The 19,556-nt window shown below is 47.8% G+C and overlaps 1 protein-coding gene across 12 annotated transcripts in view; it reads left to right on the forward strand.

Moving 5' to 3' along the window:
* The first annotated feature begins 5,403 nt into the window (after positions 1–5,403).
* Positions 5,404–19,556, forward strand: part of Mroh2a (maestro heat-like repeat family member 2A) — a 35,299-nt gene continuing 21,146 nt past the window's right edge. For 7 of the 12 annotated variants that reach the window (XR_387134.4, XR_003946480.1, XM_006529040.3 and 4 more), the window contains exons 1-18: positions 5,406–5,641; positions 6,467–6,559; positions 6,640–6,821; positions 8,755–8,886; positions 9,039–9,201; positions 10,657–10,755; positions 11,730–11,881; positions 12,415–12,558; positions 13,383–13,475; positions 13,603–13,681; positions 13,786–13,899; positions 15,068–15,144; positions 15,886–16,005; positions 16,258–16,368; positions 17,307–17,454; positions 18,532–18,572; positions 19,092–19,233; positions 19,484–19,536. Coding sequence is in view for 10 of the 12 variants with exons in the window: in XM_006529040.3 (XP_006529103.1) it covers positions 6,481–6,559; positions 6,640–6,821; positions 8,755–8,886; positions 9,039–9,201; positions 10,657–10,755; positions 11,730–11,881; positions 12,415–12,558; positions 13,383–13,475; positions 13,603–13,681; positions 13,786–13,899; positions 15,068–15,144; positions 15,886–16,005; positions 16,258–16,368; positions 17,307–17,454; positions 18,532–18,572; positions 19,092–19,233; positions 19,484–19,536 (1,929 nt within the window). In the remaining 2 variants the exon portion in view is untranslated. Of the gene's footprint in view, positions 5,642–6,466; positions 6,560–6,639; positions 6,822–8,754; positions 8,887–9,038; positions 9,202–10,656; positions 10,756–11,729; positions 11,882–12,414; positions 12,559–13,382; positions 13,476–13,602; positions 13,682–13,785; positions 13,900–15,067; positions 15,145–15,885; positions 16,006–16,033; positions 16,130–16,257; positions 16,369–16,897; positions 17,165–17,306; positions 17,455–18,531; positions 18,573–19,091; positions 19,234–19,483; positions 19,537–19,556 lie in introns of those variants that run through there. The other 5 variants (XM_006529041.2, NM_001281466.1, XM_006529044.3 and 2 more) reach the window with 5 other exon arrangements.

A 19,556-nucleotide genomic window follows, 5' to 3' on the forward strand; every position in this document is an offset into this window, starting at 1 on the left:
AGTTTCTGGAAGACTACTATTTTGAGTTCTTTGGGCTCTGTGACTCAAGTATGTAGTGTTTTCAACAATAGTGCTTTACCGTCAAATTCTGGTAGGTAATCAAGAGCATTGGCAATTGCCTGTATTATTGGGGGAGTCCAGAAGAATCCCAGTGGCCAGCAACTCCAAAGATACAAGTGAAAAATATACCAAGAAAGAAATCAAGAAAGTAATTCCATTCCTAATAGTCTCAAAAATATCTTGGAATATATTTAAGAAAGTGTAAGACTCATACAATGAACATTTAATATACTGAAAAGAGAAACTGAGGGAGATTCCAGGAGATGAAAAGACTTCTCATGTTCATAGATTGGCATAATTAATATTGAGAAAATAGTCATTTCACCAAACGCCATCTCGTTGTAATTCATCAATATCCAATGCGATTCTTTATAGAAAATTGAAAACTAATCTTAAATTTTACATGGAAACCCAAAAACCCATGATAGTTGAAACAATCTTGAACAATAAAAACTCTGGTAAGTATCACCTTCCAGGTTTCAAGTTAATAGTCCAGAGCTGTAGTCATAAGAACAACATGGTCCTAGCATGAAAACAGAAACATTAATCAATGGAACAGAATTGAGGATGCAGATAAATCACACAGTTAAAGCCACTGTATTTTTTGCCACATAACCCACATGTTGGAATAAAGGCAGCACCTTCTACAAATGATGCTGTTCAAACTGGAAACTTACATGTAGAAGAATGAAATGAGCTCTTTATGTCCCACCCAGCACAAATTCATCTCCAGATGGATCAACATAAGACCTGCTTAGCCCACACTATCTCTCAGGTCAGCGACAAAGTATATCCATATTATTCTGATTCTTTGACCAAAGAATGAGCATTACCAGCTCATCTCAGCATTGTAAGCCTTCTCGAGAATTCTCTTCCAAATTCTCCCATTAATCAATTCTAACAGTTCTTCAAACTTCTGGAGAGTAATGATTTCACATTTGGTACCAGTTTTCTCTCTACAATATCTTCACAAAAAACAATTTACTGATAAATATGAGATTTATATAACATATACATTTAGGTTCATTTTTTGCTTCCTGATTAGTACCCAAAGAAGTGAAGCTGGAAAGCTTAATGGAATTGGGACACAAAAGAATTAATCGTATGTGAATCAATCATCATTGTCATAAACTTAAGGCTAAAAAAAGAAAAAGAAATTTTGGCTTGGAAAACCAATATAGCCCACTAATTACTTACCAGCTTCATTGTCCAAGTGCCCTCTATAGACAATTGATTAAAGGACATTTTGCTTTTAAAAAGTGTGTGTGTGTGTGTGTGTGTGTGTGTGTGTGTGTGTGTGTGTGTGTGTTTGTCTTAGTCAGGGTTTGTATTCCTACACAAAACATCATGACCAAGAAGCAAATTGAAAAGGGAAGGGTTTATTCAGCTTACATTTCCACATTGCTGTTCATCACCAAAGAAAGTCAGGACTGGAACTCACACAAGGCAGGAACTTGGAGGCAGGAGCTGATGTAGAGGCCATAGAAGAATGTTACTTACTGGCTTGCTTCCCCTGGCTTGCTCAGCTTGCTTTCTTGTAGAACCCAGGACTACCAGCCCAGGGATGGCATCACCTACTATGGTTAGGCCCTCCCCACTTGATCACTAATTGAGAAAACACCTTACAGCTGGATTTCATGGAGACAGTTTCTTAAGGGAGGCTCCTTTCTCTGTGATAACTCCAGCTTGTGTCAAGGTGACACACAAAAGCAGCCAGTACAGAGTGCCAGCATGTATTATGTGCACTGTGTGTGTGCAGGTACCTGTGGATGCCAGAAGAGGGGATCAGATGCCCTAGAACAGGAGTTGGTTAGAAATTGTCATGTGGGTGCTGAGACTCAAGCCCAGGTTCTCAGCAATAGTTTAACCACCAAGCCATCCCTCCAGCTTTGGCATTTTGCTTTTTGTTATGCTTTGCACATTCATGCTGGGTGCCATTTTAAAAGATGTTCCATATCTCTACCCTGCTGACAGTTACAGCCTTTTGGTATGACTCTGAAACTCTTCCCCTCAAGGTGAGGCATGTCTTTGTCCTTAGAGTCCTGGCTTGCCTCAGCTCATAGAAGGAATTGGTGCCCATTCAAAGTTGAGTCCCCACCAGGATTCCTCATTTCTCCTCATTCTCTTGGATCTTGCTGCATTGCAATGAGAACTACCCGAGTGAGCCTTGCCATATGGCACCTCCACACTAGTATCTTCTCTGCCAACAGCAAGCCCTTTGCACAAAGTGACTCCAGTTGTACTTAGCTAGATGTGACCCAACTCAGCACAGCTAGGTGACCTGTAGACAATAATTTGTTGTTTCAGACATTGAATTTTGAAAATGTTTGGTACACATCAATTGCTGACACATTTACTTCTGGTTCTAACCCATACAATACTTGTGTATTATATCTGAAGACCCCAGAGGGCAAAGGCATGTTCTAGTCCTGTATCCACATGGACAACAGAAAACATGCTTAGCCAAACCTGGTAGGCTTGCAGTCAACACACATAGTTTTTAACCCCAAACATATGACTTGAGAGATCACTGAAGGTCATGAGAAGGCCCAGTGGGGAGGTGGAGAGGATGTTGTGAACAACTGTCTTTATATTTTGTTTCATGTTGACTAATGTGTCTCCAATGGCCAGAATGAGGAACAGTGCTGGGGTTTATGGGAAAGATGTATTTGGTGTGGAGTGCAGGGAAGTCATTCTAATTTTGCCAGTGTGTGTGTGTGTGTGTGTGTGTGTATGAGTAGGTATACATGAGACTATGTAAGGAGGCCAGAAAAGGATGTTGGGTATCCTGCTCTATCACTTTTTACCTTATTTCCTTGAAGCAGAGTCTCTCACTGAACCTGAAATTTCTGTTTTAACTAGCTGGCCAGCTGCCACACCACCTCCAGTAGGATCTGTGTGACAAGTTCCCACAGACTGAGGCGGTTGACCTCAAAAGGGAGAGACCTCCTGGAACCAGTTGTGAAACTCTTTGCTGGAGAAAAAAATATTGAGCCGTAGTTCTCATGGCAACCTGTCTTTTTTGTTTTCTCTTATTCCTTTTCTTATTTACATGTTCCTGGTAGCCTAGGCCAAGATCTTAAGCAAGAATAATGGGCAAGAAACCATCCCTAGATAAGGGGCCACTAACATGACCTTATCCCCAGGGAAACCAACACTTGACTTTCGAAATCATTTACAAAACTATTATGATAAAAACTTTCCCAACAATAAAATTTCATATGGCTACACGTGTATCATCGGAGGTGGATTTTGGCATATGGTAAAGAAAGCCTTAATTAGAAAGAATTAAAATAGTTTAAATTTATACATTGAAGATTATAAAAAATCAGGCACTAGATGTTAAATAATTGACCCTGGGGCTGGAAAGTTAGTTCAGTGGTTGAGAGCACTGACCATTAAAGATTTATTAACCTGCTCCTGGAGATATGCCACTAGCCTTGGACGACAGCCCCCACTAAGTACATCCTTTTAGAATTGTTATATTTTGATGATTTACAATGATGTTACCTGTTCTGTTTGTGATTCACTGAATACATAGTTTCAGAGTTGTAATGCTTGGATGATTTTTGTGCTTTACTGTGCCAAATGATTTTTGTTGGTATCTGTGATTGTTTTACTGGATATAGTTTCTAAGAGATGTAATGTTTGGTTTTTTAATGTATAAAATCCCCTGCTTGAGAGCTGCAGAATACACTCAGATTCAAACTGCCTCTGTGTTTGTTTCTGTTTGTCACCGCCAAATCCTTACCCACCTAGCTTCAAGGACCCTCATTCCAGGGATCCCCATACCCAACTGAGGTGGTCCATGGCAGTCAATCACCAAGCTCCCAAGAGTCATCCATCTCCACCCCCAAATCTGAAATTATGAAAACACACAGAGTCGTGACTGGCTTTTTATGTGAGTGCTAAGGTTCAAACTAGGGCACTTATTCTTAGGGAGCTAGTATTCACTCACTGAGCCATCTCTCCAGCCCCAAAACTCATATTTTAACCTTTTAAATTGCATGGAGTAGAAATGGGATGGAGTGAAGAGTTAGAAGCAAGCAGGTAGAGGTGAAGGAACTCTGTCCTGGGTTGCTTTCCAATGTAATAAACATCATGAACAAAAGCATCTTGGGAAGAAAAGAGTTTATTTGGCTGATACATTCCAATCACAGTCAGTTTAGCCAAGGCAGGAACCCAGAAACAGGAACTGAAGCAGAGGCCACAGGGGAATGCTGCTCACTGGCTTGCTCTCATGTTTTCTTAGTCTGCTTTTTCATATAACCCAAGACCACTTTTCCAGGAGTGGCACTGCACACAGTGGACTAGGCATTCTGACATGATCATGAATCAAGAAATTATCCCAGTGCTGGAAAGATGACTTGAATGTTAAGAGCACTAGCTACTCTTGAAGTAGACCTGTGTTCAATTCTCAGCACCCACATGGTGACTCATAACCATCTTTAATTTCAGTTCCAGGTGATCCAGTGCCCTCTTCTGAGCTCCATGGGTACCAGTTTTGTATGTTGTACAGATATAACCCACAGGCAAAACACCCACACATGTAAATAGATAATTTTTAAAGATTAAAAAAAGAGAGAGAGATAATGTCCCACAGACTTACTTACAGGCCAATCTGATGAAGGCATTTTCTCAGCTAAGGTTCCCATTTCCCAGACAACTTTAGCTTATGTCAAATTGTCAAAAACAAAACAAAACAAAATTGTATCCATCAGTCAGTACAAACTCTCACTTGTCAAGATGGGCAGACTCAAAATGGAATTTTAATAAAGAAGCCGTGGGTCAATATGACTCGGAGTCAATCTGTTAACCTGAAATGCATGAAGGATGTCCCCTAGACCGATGCTTTTGTTGTACAAACTGCTGCTCTTGACCAGATCTCTTAGCAACAGGTGACCAGGAGGTCTTTTGAGGTCCACCTTTGGTTTATGGAAGAATACTTATTCTTCTCTGTCTTTGAAATTCCTTATCTTCTGAGACTCTCCCAGTGAGAACACACCTCCTCACCTGGCTTCTGGTCCAGTTGTTAGAACACACTTCCTCACCTGGCTGTTGAGTAGCCCTAGTGACGAAGGAGGTCTCTCCTCACAGCCATCCCATGCTCTTCCCTCCCTTCAGCTGCCTTGACTCCACCTTTCTATACTGGGCTCTACCTCCACCCCTTTGATCCTTGGTTGTAACCCCCACTAGTGATTTCCTTTTCCCAAACAGGCCACCATACATCAGCACACACCTCTGGGTATATAAATATTTAATGGAAACTTGATGTGAAGCTTTGATTTCAGCCCAATGTACCCAGAGCTCTGGTTGAGAGTGCCTTGGGGAGGCAGTTGGATCTCAAAGTTCCAAGGGTCTGGGAGATAACTGTGATGGTTCTAATGAAACCTCCAGCCATGCAAGGAGTCCTGTTCCTCATGAGGATTACCATGGAGGAGGCCGAGTGTCTGTGGTGGACATTGGGTCCTCCCATTGTTCATATTTTCTTTGGTGGATATTAGATAAAAAGCAGTGATCTTCCTCAGCCAACATTTTTGTTCTACCCAGACGAGGACTTCGTGACAAGGCCACTGTTCAGGTCCTGGGAATCCTCTGAAGTGCTATTCTGGGTTGAGGGTTGAGGAACTGGGGCTGGAGGAGGAAGTATCTGGGGAACTTTGGTCCTCTGAGAGGGACTTCTGTTCTGGTTCGTCTTTTATTAAGAAACTTTGGGTATTGAACAGCTGTTGAAGTTAGTGAGATGGCTGAATTCCATAGTCCCAAATTTGTAATATCTAGAGAAGAGGGAGGGCATTGTCTTTACTAAGCATATTGGTTTATTACTGTGTGACAAAGTATAACTACTTTAGTAGATTAAAAAAGTTCCCACTATCTCAGTTTCTACATGGGCAGGAGTCTGGGTGTGGCTTGCCTGGGCCCACTGCTCATGGTCTTAGAGGATGCAGCCAAGTTGTGGGCAATGTTACTTTTCTCTTTTGCACTCAATAACCTTTCCTCTGCATGTGATGGTTGGCACAACTCAGTTCCCGTAGTTACAGGACTGGGAACCCCAGTTTCAAACCACATGGTCCCTCCATAGGCAGCACACATCACCAATCTTTCCTCTCCGTGATGGCAGAGTGTCTTTTTCTAGTCTGTGAAGAGCCCCATGTGAACAATGTGATCCTGGAAGTCAATTCCCATCACCTTTGCCAACAACACAAGCAACTCAAGAGAGGGAATTCCTATAAGCATTGCATCTAAGGGGAACATCCTGCTCCTTTTACGTTATTTAATGGTTCAAACGGAGTCACAGATTCTACCCACACTGAAGGAAGAGTTTTAAAAAGTTTGTGAGCTCCTGGGAGGTCTTCTTAGGGAGTGTTGTCACATGGAGTATTTATTAATCTCATCCATCTTGAAGGCACTTGAGGAGACATGAAAGAAGCCACTGAGTTGAATGAAGACATGTTGGAGGAAGCAGAGCATCTGGCACTTCTAGAGCCAGAGGATGATGGTAAGGAAGTCAACCACATCACCACACCACTGGTCCCTCTTGGGCCACTCAACACCACACCTACACCATCTTTGTGTCAGGTACATTCTTCCAAGTCACCAACCTCCTGAACATCATGGACAGTGAATCAGCAAAGACAGACACCACAGGGCCAGGCCTGGACATGCGGAAGACCTTGGCTTCAGTGATAATCACAGAGAAGGCTACCACGGATCCCTGTGTAGTGATGAACGCGCTCATCCGCTGCCTGCAGATGCCAGAGGTAGGGACACCCTAAGCCGCCAGACCTCCTCTTTGACCAGATACATTTAGATGCCTGGGAGTCCACCTACCATTCAGCACACCTTTTCAGTCACCATGAACACAGCGTTAAGGGCCAAGATGCAGAGATGGCTGACACCAGAGGCACTCATATTCCTCAGGGCTAGTTGGGGTTAGAGTGATCTGTTTGGGAGGCAATTTTGTGTCTGGTGTGGTAGGTTTGGGAGGTCCCTGGCTGGTGGGGACTGGTCTCAGGATTGACTGGGATTGCAGTCTGCTCAGGTTGTCATAAACTCTGTGGCTAAAATTCCAGATATGCATTTCCTCTCGGTTCTGCATCCTAAAAGGCCAAAGTCAAGATGCCCGATGATCAGGTTTCTGTTAAGGCTCTTCCTGGCCTACTGACAGCTGCCCTGACACCATCTTCATGGCTTTTCCTCTGTGGCAGTGATTCTCAACCTGTGGGTCATGACCCCTCTGAGGGTTGTATATCAAATAGTTACATAACAGTAGCAAAATGTGTGGTAGCAACAAAATAATTTTATGGTTGGGAGTCACCACAACATGAGGAACTGTATTCAAGGGTTCCTAAGAACATTAGGAAGCTTGAAAACCACTGATTTATGGAGAGAGACAGATACAGGGAGCTCCAGTTTTTCCAAACAGTTGCCAGTCCCTTTGGATCAGGGCCCCACCCTTCTGACATTATTAAGTCCAAGTTACCTCCCAAAGGCCCCCCTCAAAATGCCATTCAACTTAGGGGGTTTACATCAACATATACATCTTTGAGGGAATCCAATTCAGTCTATAAGAGACTTTATTTTCTACCTCAAAAAGCATTCACACAAGCAAATGGTGAACTATCTCTTAGAGTTGGCTACCACCAGGAAGGGCAGGCTCTACAGCATTGCTCATCTGCAGACCTCAAGGCATCAGAAAGTACAAAAAAGAAAACATGATTATTTGCTGGTCTTTGTGCTTTAAGGTTTGTGTGGCAGGGACACTTAGGGAAACACCAAAAGAAAAAAAAACGGCTACTTCAGGGGCAATGATAACAATAAAGGCTGAGAACTTGGTCTAGTGCCACTAGTGCCATGAAGTCCTTACTGAACAGTTACCATGGTCTCACTGTTCCTCTGTGTTCAGAGTTCAAAGCCTAGACTCATGATGCTCCGTGTAAAGTCACCCATGACTGAATAGCCCAGTTAGTAACATGCTTGCCTTGCAAGCCCAAGGACCCAAGTTTAATCCTCAGAACCCACGTAAAAATGCTAAGCCTGGTAGTGTGCACTTGTAATCCCAGCAATCAGGAGGCAGAGACAGGAAGAACCAGCCCAGTCTATCTGGCAAGCTCCAGGCCAGTGAGAGACACTGTCTAATAAAAAAACAAAAGCAAAACCAAACAACCCAAGGTGAGCAGCATTTAAGGAACAGCCCCTTGGGCTATCCTCTGACCTCCGTCTGCATGCACACACACATGCACATATGCACTCATGCACATAGTAAGAATCATTCTCAAATGTAACTATCCAGATATGGCCTTGGGCACACAAGCCATCTGCCCAACTCCATCCTAAACCAGGACACCTTATTTGGTAATAAGTGCTGCCCACATAGAAGCTGTTTCCTGCCTGAGTCCTTGCCTCTTGGGCTCTCAAGCCTGACACTATTTAGTGTGTGAAGGACCTTGTGTGTTGACCAAATGACACCTTCCTCACTGACCGTTGACTGAGCCAAGAGAAAAGACTTGTAAGTTCTAGGGATGGGGACATTAGGGACGGGGACACTAGGGACGGGGAGTGTTGGGTGAGTGCACAGAATTGGGAGGGGCTGCAGATGGAGGAGAACTGAGACAAGGTGGTGGGGAATGGAGATGGCGGGTGGTGCTGGGGAAAAGCCCCACCCCTGCTGCCACCTGCCATGCTTGCTCCTAGATTTCTACCCAACGCAAAATGAACATCTACAACATCATGCAGGAGATCATCCAGCAGGAAGGGGAGATGGAGGAGCACTGTATACAAAGGCTGGTGGCCATTGCCTCCAAGCAGATGCGGGATATCACAGAGGTAGTAGGCCCTGGATTCCACCATGCCTTCCTTCTGCAGACCCAGGAGCTGGACTGAAGTTGAGCCTGGCCCAGGCTGTCTCATGAAACTGAGGCAGACTGAACCTGATCAAGTCAGGAGAGGGCTAGCGGTGTCTCTCTTGTTCCCTGCAGGCGGAGGATTTTGAGACCGCCGAGGTGGCCAGTGAGACTCTAGTGGCTCTGTCCCGAAACCACTTCAGCTTGGTCATGTATGAACTGCAGCATCATCTCAAGCCTCTCAACCTCACTGACGAGTTTGTCATTGTCACCCTGGCCAAGCTGGCCAATGGCAATGGTAGGGGTCTGAGATCCTAACCCCAGTTCCTGGCCAGATTGGGCTGGCCTCTCGCTCTTCTGTCACTCAGTTTACCTCTGTTTCTGGCCCTACCCATTGCATTTCTCTCTCTTTCTCTGTGACATGCCTAGTCCTTACCACTCAGATTCCCTTCTATTGTGTTTCTGATTCGCTTTCTCTTTGTCTGACTGTCTGTCTGTCTCCTCTCTTCACCTATATCTCCCCACTCACCCCTACTCTATTTTGTTTCTCCCCCGCTGTTTCTCTGCTCATTTTCTACTCCTTCTTTCCACCTGCAAAAGCATATGGAACTCTTGCCCCATGAGCCTGTGCTGGGTGCTGGGACCCAATGGTGAGAAAAACCCATGTAGTTCCTGGCTTCTGTAGGGACCATAAACAAGGAAACAAGGAAACAGATGCTTAGGAGATGACAGCTATGAAGAGGATGGCCGAGATGACTGTGTGAGAACAGCTATGGAAAGGGCTCCTAGTGAGACAGTTGCATTCTAGCTGAGACTTGGGAGGGAGGCGTGTGTGCAGAGAGCTTGATGGAATTAAAAAAAAAATCCCACTTGTTGAGAACACCATGTGCAAAGGCATTGGGGCAGGAATGAACTTGATTTATCTGAAGACCCAAGAGGTTCCTGTGGCTGGAGATGCCTAGCGGGGAGATGGGCGTTAGGTGAGAAAGGCAGACTGGGATCAGCAATCCCAGGACTCTAGCTTCATTTAAGGTGCAGGAAGCTAGTAGAGATTTCTAAGGGGCAGTTGTCTGATGAAATTCCAGTTCTAGGAAGACAATTCTGAACACTGTGTAGATGGAGGAGGGCTGGGGCAGGTTTAGTAGGTAGTACACAGCTGGGAATGGATCCTGGTTGATGGGGCTTGCTGGGGCTCTTAGTGAAGGAGAGAATTAGTTCATCATTAGAAACGCACTGTGAGTCTAGAATCTGAGGAAATGTAGAGGGGTGCTCTCAGCTTGAGTGGAGGTGCCAGGTTTGGAAAGAAGAATAGACCTAGACTCTGGAAGTCTCCTATGGGATTCTCTCATGTCTGTGAGTCCTGTCTGCTGTCTTTCTCCATCCAAGAATAGAGAACACCGAGTCTTCTTCAAGAGTCACACATATGCCCTTGAGCAGACATGCTCCCTGGCCAGGACCCTCCTGCCCTTTCTTTCCACATCAGCCTTCTCCCTGTCCTGTGGCTCTCTGTCCCTCCACTCCTCTGTAGCTCCTCGATTCCCTGCTCCCTCTCACATCCTCCCCCTTCTCTTCTTTTCAGTTCACCCTTTTTAAACATGTGGCATCCCACCCTATTCCCTGCCATATTATTGATGGCAAAGGGTTTCCTGGTAGACACCTGAGTATTAAGGTGGTGGGCGGTAGGGTCACTCTCTCTACCTTCTCCCCTCTCAACCCTCTCCCTGATTCCCTGTGGCCTCTTGATGTTCTACAGTGTTTGAATTCATGCCCTACATGGGCATCACCCTGGCTACCATATTCACGATGTTGAGACTTGCCAACGAAGCCAAGATGCGCCAGGTGATCTGTAGTGGTGCGTGTCTCACTTGGGCCTGTGGGTCAAGCCTTAACCAGAGGGATAAAGGGGGTGAGGAGGGGAATAAGGGTTTATTGAATGAGAAGTTGGTTTGCATCCCAGTGGTTGCTTTGCTCAGTCTCTGAGTTTGTTTGGTTCACATCCTAGTTAGGGTTTCTGATGCTTTGATAAACACCATAGCCAAAAGCTACTTGGGGAAGAAAGAGTTTACTTTAGCTTACAACTTGACATCCAGCATTAAGGGACATGGAAGCAGAAACTAAAGCAGAGGTCAAGGAAAGCTGCTCACTAGTTTGTCCCTCATGAGTTACCGTAGCCTACTTTCTTATACAGCTAAGGACCACCACAGTGGGCTGAGTCCTCCCACATCAATTGCTGATCAAGAAAATGCCCCATACACTTGCCTACAGGCCAGTCTGATGGAGGTGTTTGATCAATTGAGGTTCCCTCCTCTCAGATGACTCTGGTTTATGATTAAAAGCTAACCAGTATAGCCTGCGGTCTGCCACCTTGGGGGCATGTGGGTACATTTTAGAAGACCATGGTCATATCTGTGACTCTGTGTAGCTTGTTCTGTACTTTCAGAGAAAGGTGAGAGACAGTTGCAGGAAGGAAAGGGCAGTGCACATGTTCTCTGTTGGGCTTGTCTCAGCAAAGTCCTTGGAGGCTATTTGCATCTGAGCATCTGGCCCTGTGATTTGGTTATTTGACACTAATTTGGGTCCCAAAACCCTGATGCCTAAGGAAAAGAGGTTGTGTTTGTTGCTGTCCTAACTGGAATCTCCAGATTGTGGTCCCACTCTGATCCTGTATCCCCAAGAGGAGGGGCTTAGACATACCTGTATGCTCAGTGCTCACATGGAATCAGGGGGCTGCAAACAGCCAACAGAACAGAGAGGAGGAGACCCAGTAACCCCAAGAATACCAGGAAGGAGTGGCTCCAACCCTCCTGCCTGTCCTGCTTCTGGCAGCCATGGAGACGTTCTGTGAGACGGTGCAGTTTTACCTGAGGCACCTGGAGGACAGCCTGTATCCCGTGATGACGGAGGACCAGTTTGCTGTGAAGCTCTTCCCAATGTACCGATACTTCGTGACCGTGTGGCTGCGCCACCAGGACCTTGAGGTGAGACTCGCAGTGCTCGGAGGTCTCTGTATTCTCTGGGTTACACTTCCCAGAAGATACTGCAAAGCTTCTGGGTTCCACCTTGTTCCTGGAGCCCTGAGACCCTAGGACTCTGTGAATGCTGGATGGAGCGGGTAAAGGAGGCTTGTGTCAAGGGCAAAGGCCCACAGAGAGCTTTCAGATGAGGTTTTGAGACTGGAAGGCACCTGTCCCACTCCAGATCCTCCCTGGATATCCTGATTGTGAACATTGTGCTCATATCAACTCTGTAAGGCAGGACCACTTTTACGAACAAGGGAACTGAGGCACAGAAGGGCTTTGTTTTGTTTTGTTTTATGCACGTGCCCACGGTCACTTGGTTTACAGGCAGAACTCACATCAGCTAGTCTGGCCCCACTTCACTAACCATGGTGGGGGCTTTAGGGGGAAGCCTGGACACTATCTATAGTACCCCATCTGTATGATGCCGGAGAGTGCTTGAGTCACTAAGACCCTGGTCCTGCTGGGGTGCTGGAAACTCACTTCCTACACAGGTGAAACTGGGAGTCATCAAGTCTCTCAGGCCCATGCTGAGCCTTCTCCTGCCTAATGACGACCTGAGGGAACAGGTGTATGACTATATCCCCCTGCTGCTGGCTGAGTTCCAGGGTGGCCTGGAGGCTCTCTTCGTCACACAGGTGAGGGCCAGACTCAAGAAACTCTGATCCTCAAGAATCTTCAGGTGCCAGCAGGCCCTACATCTGTACCCTACACCCGACCCTGGCACTATGGAAATAATAATAATCTTCAGGTGCCAGCAGGCCCTACATCTGTACCCTACACCCGACCCTGGCACTACGGAAATAAGCTGTCATTCCAGGTAGAAGGATCTCAAAGGGTCCAGGAGGCCACAGGGAAGCTATGGTTTTGCTTAGGTCACTGTAACTAAGAACCATGGGGTGTTTGGACCCTTGAGCAGTTATACCCAAAGAGATTTTTATGTCTAAGTAAAAGGATATAGTCTGGAGCTCTGGGTGGAATAGGTTTGGGGCCTCCACACCCTCTGATGTGTGAGGTGGAGATGTTGCAGGTTCTGAGTGTAGGCCTGGCCCCGGCTGATGCACACTGAAATGAAGCAAAGGTACCGGGCATTGGCCTTTATTGTAAAAATAAGGAGCAGAAATGAACAGTACAGGACTAGGGAGCTGCCTGCATATATTGTTGCGGATGAAGATTAGATTTGGATTCATCCCTTACTCTGGTGAACAAGAAATGACCTTCTCAGTGGCCCCCAGCACACTCTCCAAGTTTATCAGGCACACAAGTCATCCAGGGAAGGTGGAAATACAGGCTTGGATCAAGTCCATCTTGTAGAAAACCGAGCCTCTACACTCAGCCAGCTGGTGTGGGGTTGGGGTGGGACCGGGGAACCTGTACCATCACACAATGGCCTGCTGAGTAGCAAGAAACCAGGGGTAGAGCAGTCACTTCACCTGCAGCCTTCTGCCCATCCCTTCTGCAGGTCTTGAGGCAGATTCTAGAAGCATCGGTTACCACCAACACCCCTATCCCCCCGATGCTGCTACACCCCATTTTCACAGAGTTGCACGTCCAGGTGAGGCCAGTTGAGGGCATCCCCCAGGCAATCAGGAGGAAACTGCCTCTCGGGGCATGGTTTCCCCTCTCCCCACTGCATCCCACTGGCATGCAGGCATGGGGCCTCCCTATGCACTACTCCTTAGGTGTGCTCCAAGGCCCCAGCCCAGCAGCAGTTCAGCAGTCAGAACCTGATGGAGATCGTGCACTGCTTCATAGCCCTGGGTGAGGTCTGCAGGGACCTGGGGAGGCTCAGCCCCTTGCCCAGTGCAGGCATGGAGGCAGAGCCCGCCAGCTTTGACTGATATGCTGCTCCTTCTGCCCTGCAGCCCGCTCCTACCCCAAGGAACTGATGAAGTTCTTCTTCAGCCAGGTGGAGATGAGCAAAGAGGCTGTCCGTGTGGGGACACTGGCCCTGATCAGGGCAGTAGTGAGCGCAGATGGTGAGCCAGCTGCAGTGGACAGGCACCATGAGGGAGACAGTGAAGTTCCTACCTGGCTTCTGTCCTATTCTAGTAGTCACTGTTGGGTGGCCAAGTCTCTTGATTGCTTCATATTTCTCAGCCTTGAATTTAACCAGTACCCCGGCCCCTCCATACCTCTGCCCTCTGGGCTTGCCTTTCACGGTCAGCCTGAATCCTGCTGCTGACCTCCAACTGTCGGAGGCTGGTTGTAAGGCTGGCCGTAACCTTGCAGACAAAACTCTAGGTCTACAAACTTAACATTTGCCTTCAACATCTTCTCTTAACCTTTGTAGGTACCAGGTACATGCCTGGTGTGTGTGTGGACATTTATCCAGGCAAACCACTCATACACATAAAAATAAAAATAAGTAAGTAACCAAACAAACCATTATTACACAGATTGTTTGGATTTAGCTGGATCCAGTCTGTGAGCAGTTCCTTGATTCGTCCTAGCCAGGAGCCACAAGAAACTGGTTACTCACCTGTCACTGATGGGTTCAAATTACTGAACAATTATGGGTGCTTAGTTGGATAATAATCAAACCTTGGGTCTAACCATCCTCTTTTCAGTCCTCTGGGCAATAATTACCCAAAGATATTCGGATCAAGATATTCATTAAAACACTGAGCTAACACAAAACATTAGACTAGTCTATGTGGAGGCTGTGGGGATGGCTCAGTGGGTAAAGTGCTTGTCATCCAAGCATGACCAATTGTGCTCAGACCCTGAGCACCCATGTAGAAAGCTGGGTGTGTATCAGCGTATGTCTGTAACTCACACTGGGGATGGGGGTCAGAAGCTAGCTTGGAATTCATTGGTCAGCCTGCTTAGCTGAACTGAACTCGAAGTTCAGTGAGAGCTCCTGTCCTGAAAAAAAAAAAATAAGGAAGATGCAGAGCATGGACCACTGACCTCCACGTGGGCATGTGTGTGTGTGTGTGTGTGTGTGTGTGTGTGTGTGTGTGTGTGTGCATGTGTGCATGTGGGAAGAGAGGGCTGTGCTCAGGGGGAGTCTACTGGCGAGGGTCCTAAGGAAGTTACCCTGAGCCTGTGCTCTGTGGAAGGGAGCTGAGTGGGATGTGTCAGGGACAAGCCACCCGACGTCTTCTTGAGCCACAGTTCTTCAGGCTGGTCTGTCTCTTTCAGACCCCAAAATTAATATCAAGACCATCTACCTGGCCATCCGCGTCGTCAAGAACACTCTCTCTGACACTCGGTCCAAGGTAACAGGAAGGGGACCCTGCTGGGGTAGCTAAGGGCTAAGGGGTGGAGGATGGAATAGTGGACCTCAGTCAAGCAAAGTCAAGCCAGTGCCAGCTGTAGCGCAGTCACTGAGACCAGGGACTTTCAAAGCAGTGTGCCCCGATTCTACCTTGCAGGGAAGAAAGGCTGCTGTCCACACAGGGTCTGTCTAGTGATCTTACTGCTCATGAGAAAAGTGACTGGGGAGACACACTCCTGGGCACATCCTCACCTAGCTGAATACCACAGGCCTGAGCTGCAGCTAGCTTGGAATGCTGCGAAAGCAGTGTCAGGGAAGGGATGGTCAGAGATGCTCTGGCGAACATGGGGCAGGGCGTTTAGATAGAGCCACGAAGACATAAGAAACATGACTCATTTTGTACCCCACCCCTACGTTTTACTGTATACCTGAGGGAGACCAGAGGGGGAAATATTAATATAGGCTTCCGCACCAAGGCTGTTATGACCAATGTTAGAATGGAATGAAGATGTCTATGAAGGGCCCAACTGAGACACTCATGTGACAACACTGCAGAATGATGTTCCACCGTGCAGCAAGCAGCGATGGGCAGAGTGGGGAGTAGCCAGGTAGCCCCTGAAATCCCTCGGAGCCAAGAGCACCAGCAGTTCCCAGGCATTTCAAGCCACAAGATCGTTAGATGCAAATATCCATGCTGAAGCCTGGCCCTTCCCCCCAAGCTGTCCCTACCCTGTCCCCACAGGTACGGATGGCAATTCTGCGAATCATTGGCCAGCTGGTTCTGTCAGGCTTCCAGGAAAAGATCAAAGGCTGGGGTCTGAAATATGTGTCTGTCCAGCTCACCTTATCTACCTACAAGCTGGTGAGTGGCCCCAGCACCAATCCCACAGGGCAGCTCCACTTTAGAAATGGATTACTAAGTGCTAAGCAAACACAATGCACTGAGAACCTGTTTGGACCTGTATAGGTTCTTGGTTACCCTGCAAGTATGGCCCAGCCCTTAGCATCCTAGGATCCACTGTCTGGGCAGGGAGCTCCCTGGGGAAGAGGGAGACCACACTTGAGATCTTGGCAAGCCCCTGCCTGAAGGATTGCCCTGGTTCTGTCTTCTTAGACAAATCGACGGGAATGCTTTTATCAGAGGGATTTGGAAGAGAAGATGGTTCACAAAGTAACCATGGATACTGTAAAGATCATAACTTCTTCTATCAGCGGCATGACCAATGTGAGTCACTCCCCACCCAGCGGGCCATTGCCCTGATGATGGTTCCTGGCTGCATTCTGAAGGCTGGTGGAGGAACCTAGGTGTTCTCTTAATAAGTTGCAGTCACCTTGTTTGCCTGAAGCGTGTGTGTGAACGTTTCTCTTGGGGAGGGCATTCTACAGTTCAGTAAGTTGAGCTAGGAAGACTCTATATGACCTCAAGGGCCCCAGGTTATAGGATAAATCAGTGTACCTCATTTTAATGGGAAGAGAAGAAACATAGGAACGAGACAGGGAAAAAAATGCCATAACATCACCAAGAAGGAACGAGTGGCTGACCATAAAGCTGTAGGCTGGATGCCTCCTATCTAATGGAAACTGGAGATGAGGGTTAGAGGCTGTAGGGCACAAGCCTGAGTTGTAGGGCTGCAGAGAAAGGTGTTGTTTTGTGGCAAAATTTCTTCTTCTGAGGTATTGTGCTCTTTGGGCCTCTTGGCTGCCTGGACTCAGGGGCAATCTTCTTTACGGATTGTGAGCTTTGTCACAGCTGTGTGACGTGTGCACAGCAATGCTGGACTGGCATTTGGTTTAATAAGAGCATATGCTTGCTCGGCCAAGTTGACAAATACACCGGAGCATCACAACCGTCAGGCACCCCTGGATTACTGGACTAGTTTGTAACTCAGAGGCCCCTGGGACCCAGGAGGAGGCCCTGGTTAGAGGATGTACAGGATATAGAGTGGATACACGGCTAGCAGGGCTGCATGGATGCCATCTGGATGCCCCTGAAAAACATCCAGGGTGGGCAGGAAAGTCGGGTGAGTATTTGGGATAGCTTTGGGGATGCCAGGTAGAGTCCACACTGTGGGTAAAGCCTGGACAGTACTGGATGGGGGTTGGGGAGCAGCATAGGACACCTCTAACTGGTCCTGGGCCCTCCCCTCCCCGTTCCTGTTCCAGGAGTTCTGGGTGAGGCTCCTGTGCTACATCATGGAGACAGACTACACCGAGGCACTGACCCCCATCTGCATCAGCCTCACGAACCTGGCCGAGAACCAAATTCATGGCAAAGACACGGAGGCTGGAATAGCTGGAAAGAGCAAGCATGGTGGGTGGCATCCCTGGGTCAACTGGTGGGGAGGAGCAGGTGAAACGGCTCCTGGTCACCCTTGTCACAGAGTCCTGATCAACCAAATTTCCTCTTCTCCAAGAAACATCTAGAATCCTCCCTGTCATGTCTAGAGAGGGGTTAAAAGCCTGCAGACTTTCTCCTGGTGGCCCATTCATCATGTCCCTGCCTCCCCCGCACTCATTATGGGTAGGGCAGGGCAGGGCAGGGAGGGGGCTCCTGACCCTAGCTATAGCTGTGGCCTTTCTGGGTCTTTGCCTTGCCCAGCTTCTCTGAGCCATCTAGAGGAACTGTAGCATTCCTCTGTCCAGTTCTCTGTCAGCTGACGACTGTGGTCCACTCAGGGCGGGCACAGTCAACGCAGGCTCTCAAGTGACCACGTCCATCTGTGTCATGTCACTGTTCTCCTTCTCGGCTATGTCCGGTCCCAAGGGGATACTCTCATGGCCCCTGGGGCTTCCCAAGGTCAGGCATGACAGTGGGTAGGGTGATTCAGGAGGGTCGTTCCTATCCAAGGATGACACAGGGCCTGCGTCTGAGTTCAAGCTAAGAAGCTTAAGTGAATCCATTTTGCTGTGACCTTTCAACTCTGAATGTTGAGTCCACTCCTGGGTCTCCACACCTGCAGCTTCTCAGCAGCCCTGCCCTCTCCCTTGCCTTATACACCTGAGTGCCATTGTTTTTCAAGGGCTTACTGGTTCCCAAGGCATATAGCGACTGGACAGGAGGGAACCGGGGTAGGGAATTAAATCACTCCTAGTAGAAGAGAGGCCAAGGTCTGTAATAGGAGACATTGCCCTGGCAGATCCATTCAAAAATAAACATCCAAAACCTAAAACACATCATCTGTGAGCCTGGCTCATGAGCAAAATCCTCCCTTCTTTTTGGAAGGAGCCAGTGAGGTTCTTCATGAGAAACTCCCTTTGGTAGATTATTTCTCTGGGGTAATAGTCATAATTCTGGAAAATGATCTTCAAAGTGTCTCCCTTGGGGGTTATAGAACATGTCTTGAAATGGGCCAGGCACCCTTATCTGGGGTTCCTTTTCCTTCCTCAGTGGACTTGCCTGCACCCCAGAAGCTGCTGGCCCGTCTCCTGGTGAGTGGCTGACATACCGTGGCCTGGAGCACCCATTCGCAGTGACACCTCTTCCCTGAACTCTTCGTTCTCCATGCTCCAGAGGGAGGAGGGACCTGGGATGCAGGGAGGAAGTTGGATATTGGGCAGAATAGAGTCCGGAGGTCTGTGTTGTCCTTCTTGGGCAGATATGTCAGGGACAGTGTGCTCAGATGTCTGGGAACCTGGCCAGGATCTGCTCTCAGATTTCTGTGCCATAAAACACCACCAGGACACCAATCATGGCCCCAGGTAGGCTCAGTCCTGTGGGCACTAACCAATGCTCCATTGAGTCTCAGGGTCAGAAAGGAACCCAGGTCTGGCCTCTCGTCTCCTTCCTGCCTGCAGAGTCCCCTATAGGCCTTTCTATGCTGAAAACCCTTGGGCTTTGTTTGAAAATCATATACCCCGCTCACTTTCCTCTTTATAATGAAGATGGTGGACTCCCAGATAGGGAGCAGAAGCCTGGCCCCTGCTCACTGACTCCCTGGGGCCCTCCAGGTGCTGATGTCATCACCCTATAAAGGAGAAGGCCGGGGGATTGCCATGCTCAACCTCCTGCGGACCCTAAGCCAGAGCATTGCTCCTTCCATGGCTGACATGTGGGAGCAGGAGATCCCTCTGCTAGTCCAGTACCTGGAAGGTGAAGTGCCCACTCTGTGTGCATGCTGGGGCACTCACTAGTCACGTGACTTGGATCACAGGAACCTGGGGTCTGGTGGACCTGAACAGACCTCCTTAAGAACCCCATACCTTGGGGGATGTGGGAAGGGAAATACTGAATGTGGTGAGCTCATTCACGGAGGGCTTCTGATGCTGGGGCAAGGAGGTTTACCCCGGGGTGGGGGGAGCAGAAGGGAGCAGCCCATGAGAGCATGCATATTCTCCTGTAGAGCACACTGAGTTTACCTGGAACCAGAAGACCTGGGAAGATATGCTGATTCAGGTAAAGGGGTGAACTGTCTC

This window comes from Mus musculus, chromosome 1 (assembly GCF_000001635.26).
Source record: "Mus musculus strain C57BL/6J chromosome 1, GRCm38.p6 C57BL/6J".
NCBI classification, from domain to species: Eukaryota; Metazoa; Chordata; class Mammalia; order Rodentia; family Muridae; genus Mus; species Mus musculus.